The following is a 13,520-nucleotide window of genomic DNA, read 5'->3' on the forward strand; positions in this document are numbered from 1 at the left end:
GTACGTGTTTATATGCTCAACCATTTACTAATAATCTTATATACACAAACTATATTTTGATGGGTAAGTGCCCGCCAGTATGTAATATCCTGTACAATTCCTATGTATGAGCCTGCAGGCTCGTTGGAATTAATTGAAATAAATGAATGAATGAATGAATTAATGAATGAATGAATAATAAAAGGAAAATAAAATAACTTATGTGCAAAGGAATGAACGGAGGGATATATTGTCTGGGATAGTCACACCACAATAAGGTAATTAATATACGACTACACTACCACTTAGTCGACCTCCATTTTTATTCTACAACACCCTAACATGATAAAAACTGCTGTTAATTACTGATTACCGAAAGGAATACACAAGATTTACACAAATCTAAACTGAAGTTAAGCCTATCTTAATTACAACAACAGAATTTTAGTACGAGAGTTTCTACGCATACTTCTACTATACCGGTACTACATAAATATATTTTTTTTGCTAGGGGCTTTACGTCGCACCGACACAGTTAGGTCTTATGGCGACGATGGGATGGGAAAGGCCTAGGAGTTGGAAGGAAGCGGCCGTGGCCTTAATTAAGGTACAGCCCCAGCATTTGCCTGGTGTGAAAATGGGAAACCACGGAATACCATCTTCAGGGCTGCCGATAGTGGGATTCGAACCTACTATCTCCCGGATGCAAGCTCACAGCCGCACGCCTCTACGCGCACGGCCAACTCGCCCGGTTATAAATATTTTACAATAATAAAATAAGCACGTTAAATTCTAATAAGATATTATTCGTATACTACTGTACTGTACAGTACACTAAGTTTAAACTACGTTCAGACGTATCCTAATTACAATACCAGTACTGTATGTCACTACTAACCAAAAACAGAAATGAAAATTGCAAGTTTGAAATTTGCAAGAACTACCGTACTCAAAGGTCAGAACAAAGCTAAATGCTTAGACAGGTTATTATTAGTAATATTCTCTAATAGATTAACACGAAAGATACACACGAATATAGCAGGCAAGATACGGTACTATCTAAATATACTGTGTCTACACTACAATTCTCAGCTGAGATGTGGTTATATGAAATTTTATCGCTGGTGGATTACTGTTATTTTCCCTACTATGTGAGACGGACAATAAGTGTCCTTAAATGCTAAAAAATAAGAGGTCTACAATAATTTCTGTCATAACTACGCCAGGATCTTGAACTGCAATATTATTGGGATATAGGAATTTGATTATTAACTTTTACTCGATGAATAAACGAAGGTGGAAAGTACATAGTATGCTGGGAACTAAGACTACAAATTATCGAATATAGTAATCAACTGATTTTGTATTTATTTACACAACTACCATGTGCATGTATCAACAATCGTCAACAATTCGAATGGAGTCGTCAACAATCCAAAAACTGTTACGTACCGTAATTATCCAGTGAAATTACCGTGTGTTCTCTTTAACTTCTTTTTAAATCAAACTTTTCAGGCGAATCGTGTTATTTTTTAAAATAAATTATGACGTTCGTGATAGTTTGAACAGATATCTATACGAAATATCGGAAGAGTTGCGGCGAAAGTTACAATGTGTTACAATTCCTTATGATAATCTGCCTTTGTAAGTACCGGTATTATACCAACGAACCTACAGATACTTAAAAATATTGTTTTAAAAGATAATATTATTACCTAAAGTATTTCCTAAACCTAGAATTCGAACAAGCCTACTTAACCTAGAAAACTTAATCTACTGAACACCAAATGAATTACTTGTTATAAAATTCAAATAAATATCACTACTCCCAATTTCTACCAACAAGCACTAAACACCAATATATAAATAGCACTAAATGGAACACACACACACATATAATTTAAACAATTTCAGTATGTTTTAACTACTTTATCACTGCAACAACGCAAGAGCTCTCTCAACAGCCAACCATTCACACACGCATCCAACAATGCACTTTTCTTCACTTACTACTTTCTTGCAACTTGTTTTATTTTCCAGATACTTACTTCTAGTTTCTTCTGTTTTATCTCATTCCAAACTTACCATGCTTTCTTATTTTTCACTGCTTCCTTTACCCTCTCATACCACTATGGGATTTCTTTCAGCTACTCTGCCACAAGTTTATTTTGTATGTTCTGAATAATGTAAGAAGTGTTACAATAATATATGGCTGCCTTAAAGTTGTAGTTTTACTGGTGGCATTTTCCTACAGGCGATAGCTGGAGTTTTATTACAACAAGAACAGGGATCGAAAAGTAACGTCCGACCACATACATTCTCAATCAACGCTCAACTGCACTGCAGTGTCGGGTATTCTATGACCCAAACCAGACCTTTATTTTCTTCGGTTTGTAAATAATTGTTTATTACTATTTAAACAAAAGGTAACCAATTATATATTTTTTAAACATTTTCCTGTAAAAAGGATTAAATATGTACAATGATAATTAACGTAATCAATAATTTTCATTTCCGTATTGACGAACTACACAATTAGAAATAGGAAAGGATTTCCACCTATCAATACTTGTTTATTGCACTTATTTAGCTACAGGATCAGCTGAACCATGCATACATATCTATGTGATGAAGCTATGATTAAGATAGTATTGTCAAAGGAATGCCATACGATAATAAACTTTAGGTCACATCCAAATGGGGCATGTCGTAACGTGAACTGGCATATATGTCACTATGTACAACAATGCATTGTATGTCTAAAATAGTATGTTTAATATCTTAAAATTAGTTGATAAAACATATCTCACTTAAAACTAACATATATATGTACAAGATTAATACAATATATGGGAGCACTTCATGCACATGAACGTTCGTGTCTTGCTTGTTGGCTGACTCCCGTGTTCAAGTCTTATTTACACAGTTGTACACTCAGCTGCTGTTCCTGGAGTTTAAACATTGTATGAGTAAAACAACATTTTGTCTTCATGTATGTACATAGAGTAAAACACTTTCCAATTTTAAAAGGTGCCAGACGTATAGTTAAAATTAAGTTAAAAGATCCGAGTAATAACATACAAAGAAACTTTAAAGCCTTATTAAAATAATACACACTTTCTTTAAACTGAAATAGAATCCTCTAAACGTATAGTAATGAACCCTCAAATACCAACTGCTAAAGCTTATCCCAAAATACACAAAGAACATATACCAATGAGACCTATTATTAACTACAGAGCAAGCCCAACCTATAAACTCTCGCAATTTATTCAAAAATTCCTCAAAAAGCACTGTGTATTCTCAGCTAATAAAACAGTACGGAATTCAATAGATTTTTGTAATAGAACGAAATGATTAAAGATTGAACCATATCATAATCTCGCATCATTTGATATAATAAACATGTACCCGAACATTCCCACAAAACGAACAATAGAAATCATTGAATCTAATCTAAAAATTCACAGCACTTTAGAAATAGAAGAGTTCATTAAATTTCTTAATTTTGCCATTGGTAACAACTTCTTTAAATTTCATGATACTATTTATCAGCAAAAAAGATTACCGATGGGATCTCCCGCTTCTGGAATACTCGCCGAAATTTACATTGACTATTTGGAGCACACATCAATTAATAAAATAGACAATATCATTTTTGGTGTAGATTTGTTGATGACATTTTCGTCATCATCGACAATAGATCCACAAATGAAACTGATAATATTAGATAAACTCAACACAATAGACTCCCATATAAAATTTACCATGGAAACCGAAAACAAGCGCAATCTGAACTACTTGGACATAACGATAACTAGACAAGAAGACCACCTTTCTTACAGAATATACAGAAAACCCACGCATACCTCAAATATAATCAAAATAGATTCCGTTCACCCCAACACACACAAAAGAAGATCTAAACAAAGAATTACAACTAATTCACGACATAGCTAAAAACAATGGATACAAGAAAGAAATGATCAACAAAATCATTCACAAAATAAAATCCCAACCCAAAACCAAACTAACAAAAGCAGACGAATCCAAGAAAGAGCATGCACTATTCACCTTCAATAATGTACACATATACTCCATAACTAACTACACACAAACAGTACCAATATCATACACAACGCCAGCAACAACAAATACAACTACTCGGGGGTATACCGTATCAAATGCAATAACTGTGAGACAAGCTATGTCGGACGCACCGCTAGAAGCTTCCTAACCCGATATAATGAACACATAAACGCGGTAAAACACAATCATTTTTCCTCAACAGGACAACATGTCGCAGACTATAAACACAGTTTCACAAACATCGATAATGACATGCAAACCTCAAAGGCTCCTTGCTCAACATAACAGAAGAATCTAGATCAGCACACCAGTATAACATGAATGAAATCACAGAAGAAACTAACATCATCTTCTATACAGTTATCCCCGCCCTAAAAAACTCTTACCTGAAGATAATCGATAAACAGAACGCGACACGCGACAGAAAAACATCTAACAACACACCCAGCTCCACCCCTACCCCCACAACAGCAACTGTCCCTACCCCTCCTTCCCTTCCCCTCACAGCAGCCCAAGAAGAACACGAAGCAGTACACAACACGCTCGCATATCAAACACATCTCAGCCACACCAACAACAGTAAGTACATATTCAAATTAGCACACAAGCCTTAGACCTTCCTCCAACATAAATATCACTCATAGTTCAATCTTATTTTCCACAGATAATATAACGTAACTGCACAGCTACAAATGGGAAAGGAGCCACTACTTTGAACCCAAAGTCACTCAAATTTTATGGACGTCACAGGACAACATGATTTGGTTTTAACATAAGGCAACACACACAGCAGAGCTGAGCAAATGTTAGCTTAATTTTAACTACACGTCTGGCACCTTTTAAAACTGGAAAGTGTTTTACTCTATGTACATACATGAAGACAAAATGTTTTATTCATACAATTTTTAAACTCCAGGAACAGCAGCTGAGTGTACAACTGTGTAAATAAGACTTGAACACGGGAGTCAGCCAACAAGCAAGACACGAACGTTCATGTGCATGAAGTGCTCCCATATATTGTATTCATCTTGTACACATATATATGTTAGTTTTAAGTGAGAAATGTTTTATCAACTAATTTTAAGATCTTAAACATACTATTTTAGACATACAATGCATTGTTGTACATAGTGACGTATATGCCAGTTCACGTTAAGACATGCCCCATTTGGATGTGACCTAATGCTTATTATCGTATGGCATTCCTTTGACAATACTATCTTAATCATAGCTTCATCACATATATATGTATGCGTGGTTCAGCTGAGGATGACCTTATGTAAAGGGTCGAAACTGATCCTGTAGCTTAATAAGTGCAATAAACAAGTATTGATAGGTGGAAATCCTTTCCTATTTCTAACAATGATAGTGATATCGACTAAACAGTACCAAATCAGGAAAAAGTCCAATATATGCAAAGACATGCACATTCTCAGACTGGGGACACATTGTTTCATGCACACATGTTTCAGCCAAATATAAAAACGATGTAATTCCAAAACTACTGATAATCTTGACACTGCTATAATTTCCACCAAGAAATCAGTGTACTTATATTTTCTCTGTGTGTGATGCTTGGAACTAGGGCATGTGATATCTGTGTTACAGTAGGTTTCTTTGATCTTATCAAGTAGCATGATGTCTAGATATTGATACTTCTGTCTTCAAGGAGTGATGGTCGTATGTTCTTCAGTAAGGTGTTGAATACTAATTATTATTTTTGCTACTTGACGATTCCTTTCATTTGCCAACGATTGTGTTGTATTGTCTCGCTGGAGCAACAGCGATCCTCTTCCTCCATATCCTCTTCCTCCTTCTTCCTCTTTGTAAAGGCCAAGGATTTTTTGTCTTTAATTTTTGGAGTTTCTTATTATGTATGGGACATACATACATATTTCTTTGTATTATATCCTTTACAAACTGCTCAAGACCGGGCGAGTTGGCCATGCGGTTAGAGTCGTGCAGCTGTGAGCTTGCATCCGGGAGATAGTGTGTTCGAATCCCACTGTCGGCAGCCCTGAAGATGGTTTTCTGTGGTTTGCCATTTTCACACCGGGCAAATGCTGGGGCTGTACCTTAATTAAGACCACGGCCGCTTCCTTCAAACTCCTAGCCGTTTCCTATCCCATCGTCGCCATAAGACCTACCTGTACCGGTGTGACGTAAAGCACATAGCAAATAAACTGCTTAAGATTGTATGGAATGAAAAACAGGCCCCAGAAGACTGACCAGAGGTAATTTTAATAGAAAAGGAAACGAACTGTCAATATATAACATGTAGTCAGAAAGTAAATATCAAGAACACGTAGCACAGGAAGAACAATTTTATTTTAAACAGAGGAGCCCATTTTTATCACAAAACAAAATATGGAGCGGTGTTTGGAGTGTGCAATAATCTGCAGAGAACAACTTACCTCATAGTCCAAGCCACATGCATACCGCTTGCCCATGGACTCCATGTTGGGCTCCATCATCATAACAAATCTCACGGGACGGTTGGTAGAATGGGCTGCAAGCGCACATGCCACTGCGACCTGTGTTCCTCGGGAGATCTTTGCTCCGTAGCCTCCACCAAGACGACGAACTACGAGGTTGACACTGTCAAAGTAACAGGAGGAACTCTTGTTAGTGAACTGTCCATGTCTAGCAATGGATGGTGCCGTCCGGCTCCATGGCTAAATGATCAGCGTGCTGGCCTTTAGTCATAGAGGTCCCAGGTTCGATTACAGGTAGGGTCGAGAATTTTAACCATAATTGGTTAATTCCTCTGGCACGGGGACTGGGTGTATGTGTCGTCTTCATCATCATTTCATCCTCACCACGACGCACAGGTCACGTACGGGAGTCTGCACCTGGCGAGCTGATGTCCTCGGACACATCCTGGCACTAAAAGTCATACGCCATTTCATCTTAGCAGCCTAAAGCCACTCGCCTTTTACACAGTTACAAAGAATTATCTGATCTAACTACTCAGGGTTGCCAAATATAGCAGAAAAGCTCACAAATTGTGATTAAAAAATAAAGCAATATGTTTGTAAAATTGTTAATATTGGAAGCATGAGCAGATTTCTACAGTGTTATGATGTCGAAGCATCTGTACTTGATTACGCAGGAAACTGCTGTCACCTCATCAAAAATGACTGAAGAATAGTCCCCTTTAGTTTGACAACAATCTGTTTTAGGCTATATGATGCAAGGAAGTTGGTTGATACGTATTTATCATGCTGTTGAAAATCAACTTCAGCTGGATGAACATTTCAAATCATGGAGTTGGATCGATAATTTCTGCTACAACTGGTGTTAATTGCAAATAATATGAGTAATACTATTGCTGCATACCTTCCAACTTTCCCGATTTAGGCGGGAGACTCCCGGTTTTTGACAGTTTTTCCCGCCTCCTGATTATTCTATTATTTATCTTGATTTTAGCTTACTTTTTTGGTGAACTTCAGACATTTAATGTCAGCGTTTTCCGGGCTTGTAGACCATTCACTCGCTCCTGGACCACGGCCTACAAGCACAGAAAGCGCTGACATGATTTGTAACGCCGGCCGTGAAAGCCTTAATTGCTATATGAATCACATCTACGGGGAGGAAATTTCAAACTCACTCCGTCGCTTCGAGAAACTTCGTAAGAAGAAGGCGCAGCTCTTGTCTTCACTCACTTTTCTTCTCCGATGCAGAGATTCGGGTATAGTGCCCAAATTTCTGAGAATGAAGAGACCGTTCTGCTCTGCCCAGTCACATCGCATCTACGATAGAACGGAGCGCTCACTGCTGCGGGAACGTATACGCTCCACGCGCAAGGAGCTCGCTACTGTCGACCACGCGCTTTTACAGCTGCATTATCTTCTGAGCGCCACACTTTCACCAAAGGACTGGGAAAAGGCGGATCGTATCACCTACTCTTCCATGACTTCGACATTCGATCAGTCGACCAACCGGCAGAAGAATAAGTTCGAGCGATATCAAGAGAAGCGTCCTGCGCCTAAGACTACGCCTGCCTTGGATACCTCACGGACAATCGTCAACCTGACTAGCCGTTGCCTGTCAGAGGCAGAAGCCTCTCTACTGGCTAAAGGAGGAAATTTTGCGGTTACCCCTCCTTCGATTCCCGTGGAGGAGATCGCCGCGAATATCGAAGCTGCTATTCGCAATTTACCTCTGACCTGGCAAAATAAATCCGCCACGAAGCCTCACGGATACTGAGAAAGGCACCAGCACCTAAGAGCAACCTCACGACTCAAGAGAGGAAGGCCATCAAAACTCTGAACATGGACGAGAGTGTACTCATTTTTCCCGCGGATGAAGGGAACGCCACTGTCATCATGGCAACTAATGATTACACTGCGAAGATGTCGGAGATTTGGGACCCAGAGACCTACCACAGAGTACCGAAAGATCCAACCAATCGGATTCTTCGTAACACCAGCAGCCTTATAAACGCCTCTTCATTGCTAGACAGTGTGAACAGGGAAACCTCCAGAAGTGAAGCTCTACCTCCGAGGCTATATGGCTTACCCAAGATACACAAGGACAACGTACCTCTACGGCCCATCGTGAGTGCTATTGGATCACCGAACTACGATATTGCTAAACATCTGGCCACCTTACTACAGCCTTACATCGGTGGCACACAGTCGTACGTCAGAGATTCAGGTCATTTCATAGAAAAACTGAATAACATCCAGCTGGAAGCCGAAGACCTGCTTGTCAGCTTTGTCGTGGTCTCACTCTTCACTAAGGTACCTGTGAATGAGGCCATGGACCACATCGCCCGGATTTTTCCCGAGGAGATTACCAACTTGTTCAACCACTGCCTCACGACAGGCTATTTTCTGTGGGATGGCAATTTCTGTAAACAAGTGGACGGCGTCGCCATGGGCAGTCCTCTGAGTCCGGTGATAACAAATTTATATATGGAAAAGTTCGAAGATAAAGCACTCGAGACCGCACCACTGAAACCTAAGGTGTGGCTGCGCTTCGTAGATGACACCTTTGTGATCTGGAGCCACGGAAAGGAACAATTACAGCTGTTTCTACAGCAACTGAAGAGTATTAACACCAGTATTCAGTTCACTATGGAGACAGAAAACGAGGGAAGCTCCCTTCCCTCGATGTTCCGGTAATGAAGACTGCCGATTTAAACTTGGAACACACAGTATACCGCAAGCCGACCCACACAGACCGCTATCTTCAGAAGTCGTCCAACCACCACCCACGACAAAAATACGGAGTGATTAAGACGCTAGCCGACCGTACTAAGAGAATTCGTCAACCTCAGCACTTAAGCGAAGAACTCAGCCAACTCAATAGGGCCCTACGCACTAACGGGTACAGCCCCAAAGATATTCAGCGAGCACTCCATCCCAGATGTCCAACAACCAAGGAAAAAGAAGAGGAGCGGACGGCAGCTAAAGCCTTTCTGCCGTATATCGAGAAAGTAACGGACAGAATAGGGAGGCTACTGGAGTCCCATGGGGTTAAAACCATATACAGGCCGACGAAGAAAATTCAGGAACTGCTTAGGTCTGCCAAAGACAAGCGCTATCCTCTCTCCACAGCAGGTGCAGCTGCGGCCAGGTATACATAGGGACCAAACGCAGCATCGCCACACGACTGAAGGAGCATAACAGACATAGCCGGCTGGGACAGACAGATAGATCATCAGTCGCTGAACACTCGCTGCTAGCAGGCCATGACATACAGTACAGCAACACCGAAGTACTGTCAACTACTGTGCCTTATCACACCGGGCTAAAGAGGGAAGCCATTGAAATCCTAAAGCACACCAACAGCTTCAACCGTAAGGAGGAATCTGAACGGGTAAACAAAGCCTGTTGTCCAGTCTTGAAAGCTCCAACCCTGAAGGACACGATAGCCGCGGCAGACCAGAAGAAAGTAACGGGTGATCAGCTGCCTGTCTCCGCCAAGGCAGGTCAGTGTACACCGGGCTCCCTAATGCTTCAACCATTGGCCGAAGAACTGCCAATCAGCGACTGCCCCCCCCCCCACCATGGCGGCCAATAGGCGAGCAGCGTACCGTATCCTGCACTATATAAATAGGTGGAATTACAACAGCACTTCATTCCACTGAGAGATTCGCTGCTATCGAAGTCAGTCGGAACCCTTGACAATGCCGAAGGCAGTCTTCGGTGAATCGTCAGGACATTCACTCGCTCCTGGACCACGGCCTACAAACCCGGAAAACGCTGACATGATTTGTAACGCCGGCCGTGAAAGCCTCAATTGCTACTTCAGACATTTGTTTTCATATCCCACCATTTCAGCTCTTTTACACCAGTGGCCAAAAGTCCTTTACTCATTGGCCGCTTCCAAACAAAATATCGATGTTTATTAATGCGAGAAATGTGCGATGTTTATTATACATTTATATTTGGAATTTCGCACAAATGTGCAAGTAAAATTTATGTAATACAGTCTTTACTGTAATCGACTATTAATCTGACTCTCTTATTGCAAACAGTTATATGATACTTGTCACGGTGTTTTCCACATAATACACACACGCACTCAATATTTGGCCCATGGAATTTCTTATTAGTACACAATTTATGATGAAAGCCATGAATTGCGAGTCTTGTTAAAACAGATCTTAATTGTTAGTTTTCGTTTGTCCATCTCCTGTCAATCATTGTGTCAGTAGCCTAGAAGTCTTGAGATATTTCTGCACGATTTTGTTTTCTTCTCTCAATCACTTTTGTTGCAAGATTATTAGCAGGTAGTGGTAGATTCAGCCGTAGATCTTCTAAATAGAATTGTTATCTTGCCAGTTCATAAACTAGAGGAGAAGATGCTGTTCTTCAAACTCCCAAATCTCTTTTCAGATAAGCTGCTTTTATTTTTTTTAGTGTAGTTAAATCCGTTAAAGATAATTTTATCCAAATCAATTCCATGCCGTATGTTAGTATTGGGGAGATTTTTTACGTGGAATAGCATTAATGCTGTTTGCAAAGACAGTCTGGTAATGTTCTTAATAGTGAATATTCCTCTGATAGCAGCTGTAGCTCTCTCCTTTATGTGGAGCCAAAATGAATTACATGAAGTCTGTAGGGTATTACAGTCTCAATCTCTTTCTTCCCAGGGTCACTTTGTCCTCTGCTGAGGATTTTCCCCCTTTTCGGAAAATCATGTGCAATGTTTTGGTGAAATGGATGGTGAAGTAATTTACATCAGGCCAGAGATATAAAGCGTTTAATGGTTTTTGTAGTTCATATCTGTTTGGTGAGCCCAGAATCATATCATCTGCATACATATATAAGGATACTGATTTTGTTGCCTCTAAAATCTTTGTAATATCTGCAGTTTCGATATTGAACAATAAAGGACTCATTGGGTCTCCTTGTAAAAGCCCGTTTGTCTGGGTAATCTCTCATGATCTAGTTACTCCATCCTTATTTCCAAATTTTTAAAGTCAAAATGTTTTTACAGCTGACGTGATTTAATTTCCTCCTTTAGTCATGGTATAAAGTTTTTCTAAAAGAATAGTTGTGTTAATTAGATTGAATGCTTTGGTGTAGTCAATGAAAACTCTATGACACTTTCCTTTCGGATGTCTTAGAGCTTGATCAGTGTCATTTAGAAGATGGCCTATGGCTTGTAGTGTTGAAATGAAATGTCGTATGGCTTTTAGTGCCAGGATATCCCAGGACGGGTTCGGCTCGCCAGGTGCAGGTCTTTCTATTTGACGCCTGTAGGTGGCCTGCGCGTCGTGATGAGGATGAAATGATGATGAAGACAACACATACACCCAGCCCCCGTGCCATTGGAATTAACCAATTAAGGTTAAAATCCCCGATCCGGCCGGGAATCGAACCCGGGACCCTCTGAACGGAAGGCCAGTACGCTTACCGTTCAGCCAACGAGTCGGACGCTTGTAGTGTTGATCTCCCTTCTCTGAAACCAAATTGTTCGTCAAGAATTAGTGTTTCTATTATCTTTGTGAGTCTCTCGGTGAGTAATTTTGAATAGATTTTTAAAATATTGTTTTCCAAAGCTAATACACGATACGAATTTGGATCCTTAGCATCACCGTTTCCCTTATAGAGTAGTTTTATTACAGACTACCTGACGTACCGTGCTTCGCTACGGAATTCTACATTATATACAGAATCGTAGGTTAGGTACTGTACACGTTATGAGCAAGATTATATTCAGTTGCATAGCTCTTAACGTTACCCTAGAAACGTGGCGGGGAAGTCACCAAACGTCTTTTCTCATTTGAAGACTGGGTTAGGAAATTTTCATTGTAATGGTAGGTCCGTTTGCCTACCATCAGTCACGATCAGGTTGGGGAGTTTTCATTATAACGACAGACACTCACTCTCCACCTGCCTTTATATATCCTCAGAAAGTCTGTCTTTGTGGTTTTCCAAATTGAAATGAACATAGGTCATTACAATGACGTCAGTAGAAATGGTGCGATTAGAAGCAATGCTACAACTTTTATTATAATTTGGATCCACCTTATTCAATACATAAAAACTGTTGTCTAGATGAAATTACAACATATATTTCAGTCAGAACTAGTTTCGTCGCCCCTCTGCGTCGTCATCAGCTGATATAGGATCTAGGAAAATTTGGCAATCACATAAGTTTATCTACGTCAAACTGAATACAATTTAAAACCATATTAACAACTTAAAACTGTGTTACGATTATACTGTCTCAAAGTCCATATTTTCTACAAGTCCGAGACTTGCGAGTCTTAAACCATAAATTGATGAAAACATATGCAAACCGGTTTGCTCACTTATAAAATAACGTGGATTTAAAAGAACAACAACTTAAAAATAAAATAGTCTTGAAGAAACATCAGCTTAATTTATCAACTTCTTAAAACGTGACGTAGAATCGTGTTAAAATACTTCAATAAAATCTTCAGAGTCGCTTAAATGGAGCTATCCTAGTGAGGTGAAAACGAGCAGTCGGTCCTTTAAGATGTTAACAAGTACAACGTTCCCAGTTCAATGCGCACCTGTAATAATAGGAATGTAATAAACTATCACTTAACTGAGAAGGCAATATATAAGATTACGTCTAATAACGTAAACGTTTTTACGTGACTCACCTCAAAAGATCGCTGTCCATGCGAAGCACAATGAAGCCTAGCGAGCAGTGTTGTGATAGTAATCAAGCATCCAAGGATGGTCGGGACCAAAGGGGGGAAGTAGGGGAAAGTGGGAGGAGCAACTGAGGAGCGGCAACCTGGTGGAGCTCCGGAGGGCGTGGTCATAGAAAGCAACGAGTAAAGCTATTACGCTTAATATGAAACGTCCTATTGACCGGAATATGTACATTTATAAAAAACTCAATAAGGAAATCAAATGGAATATTTGACTTTTCAGAAATTTTATTTAAATTAAGGTTTAGATTAAAATACTGTTCCAGGTGTATATAGCAACCCTCCGTAACATCCAGCAAACCTCATT

The 13,520-nt window shown here is 39.7% G+C and overlaps 1 protein-coding gene across 5 annotated transcripts in view; it reads right to left on the bottom strand.

The window, feature by feature from the left end:
* Positions 1-13,520, bottom strand: part of LOC136883355 (uncharacterized) — a 647,239-nt gene that overhangs the window by 174,709 nt on the left and 459,010 nt on the right. For all 5 annotated transcript variants that reach the window (XR_010861242.2, XM_068229694.1, XM_067155608.2 and 2 more), the window contains one exon: positions 6,483-6,666. Coding sequence is in view for 4 of the 5 variants with exons in the window: in XM_068229694.1 (XP_068085795.1) it covers positions 6,483-6,666 (184 nt within the window). In the remaining variant the exon portion in view is untranslated. The remainder of the gene's footprint in view (positions 1-6,482; positions 6,667-13,520) is intronic.

This window comes from Anabrus simplex, chromosome 11 (assembly GCF_040414725.1).
Source record: "Anabrus simplex isolate iqAnaSimp1 chromosome 11, ASM4041472v1, whole genome shotgun sequence".
NCBI classification, from domain to species: Eukaryota; Metazoa; Arthropoda; class Insecta; order Orthoptera; family Tettigoniidae; genus Anabrus; species Anabrus simplex.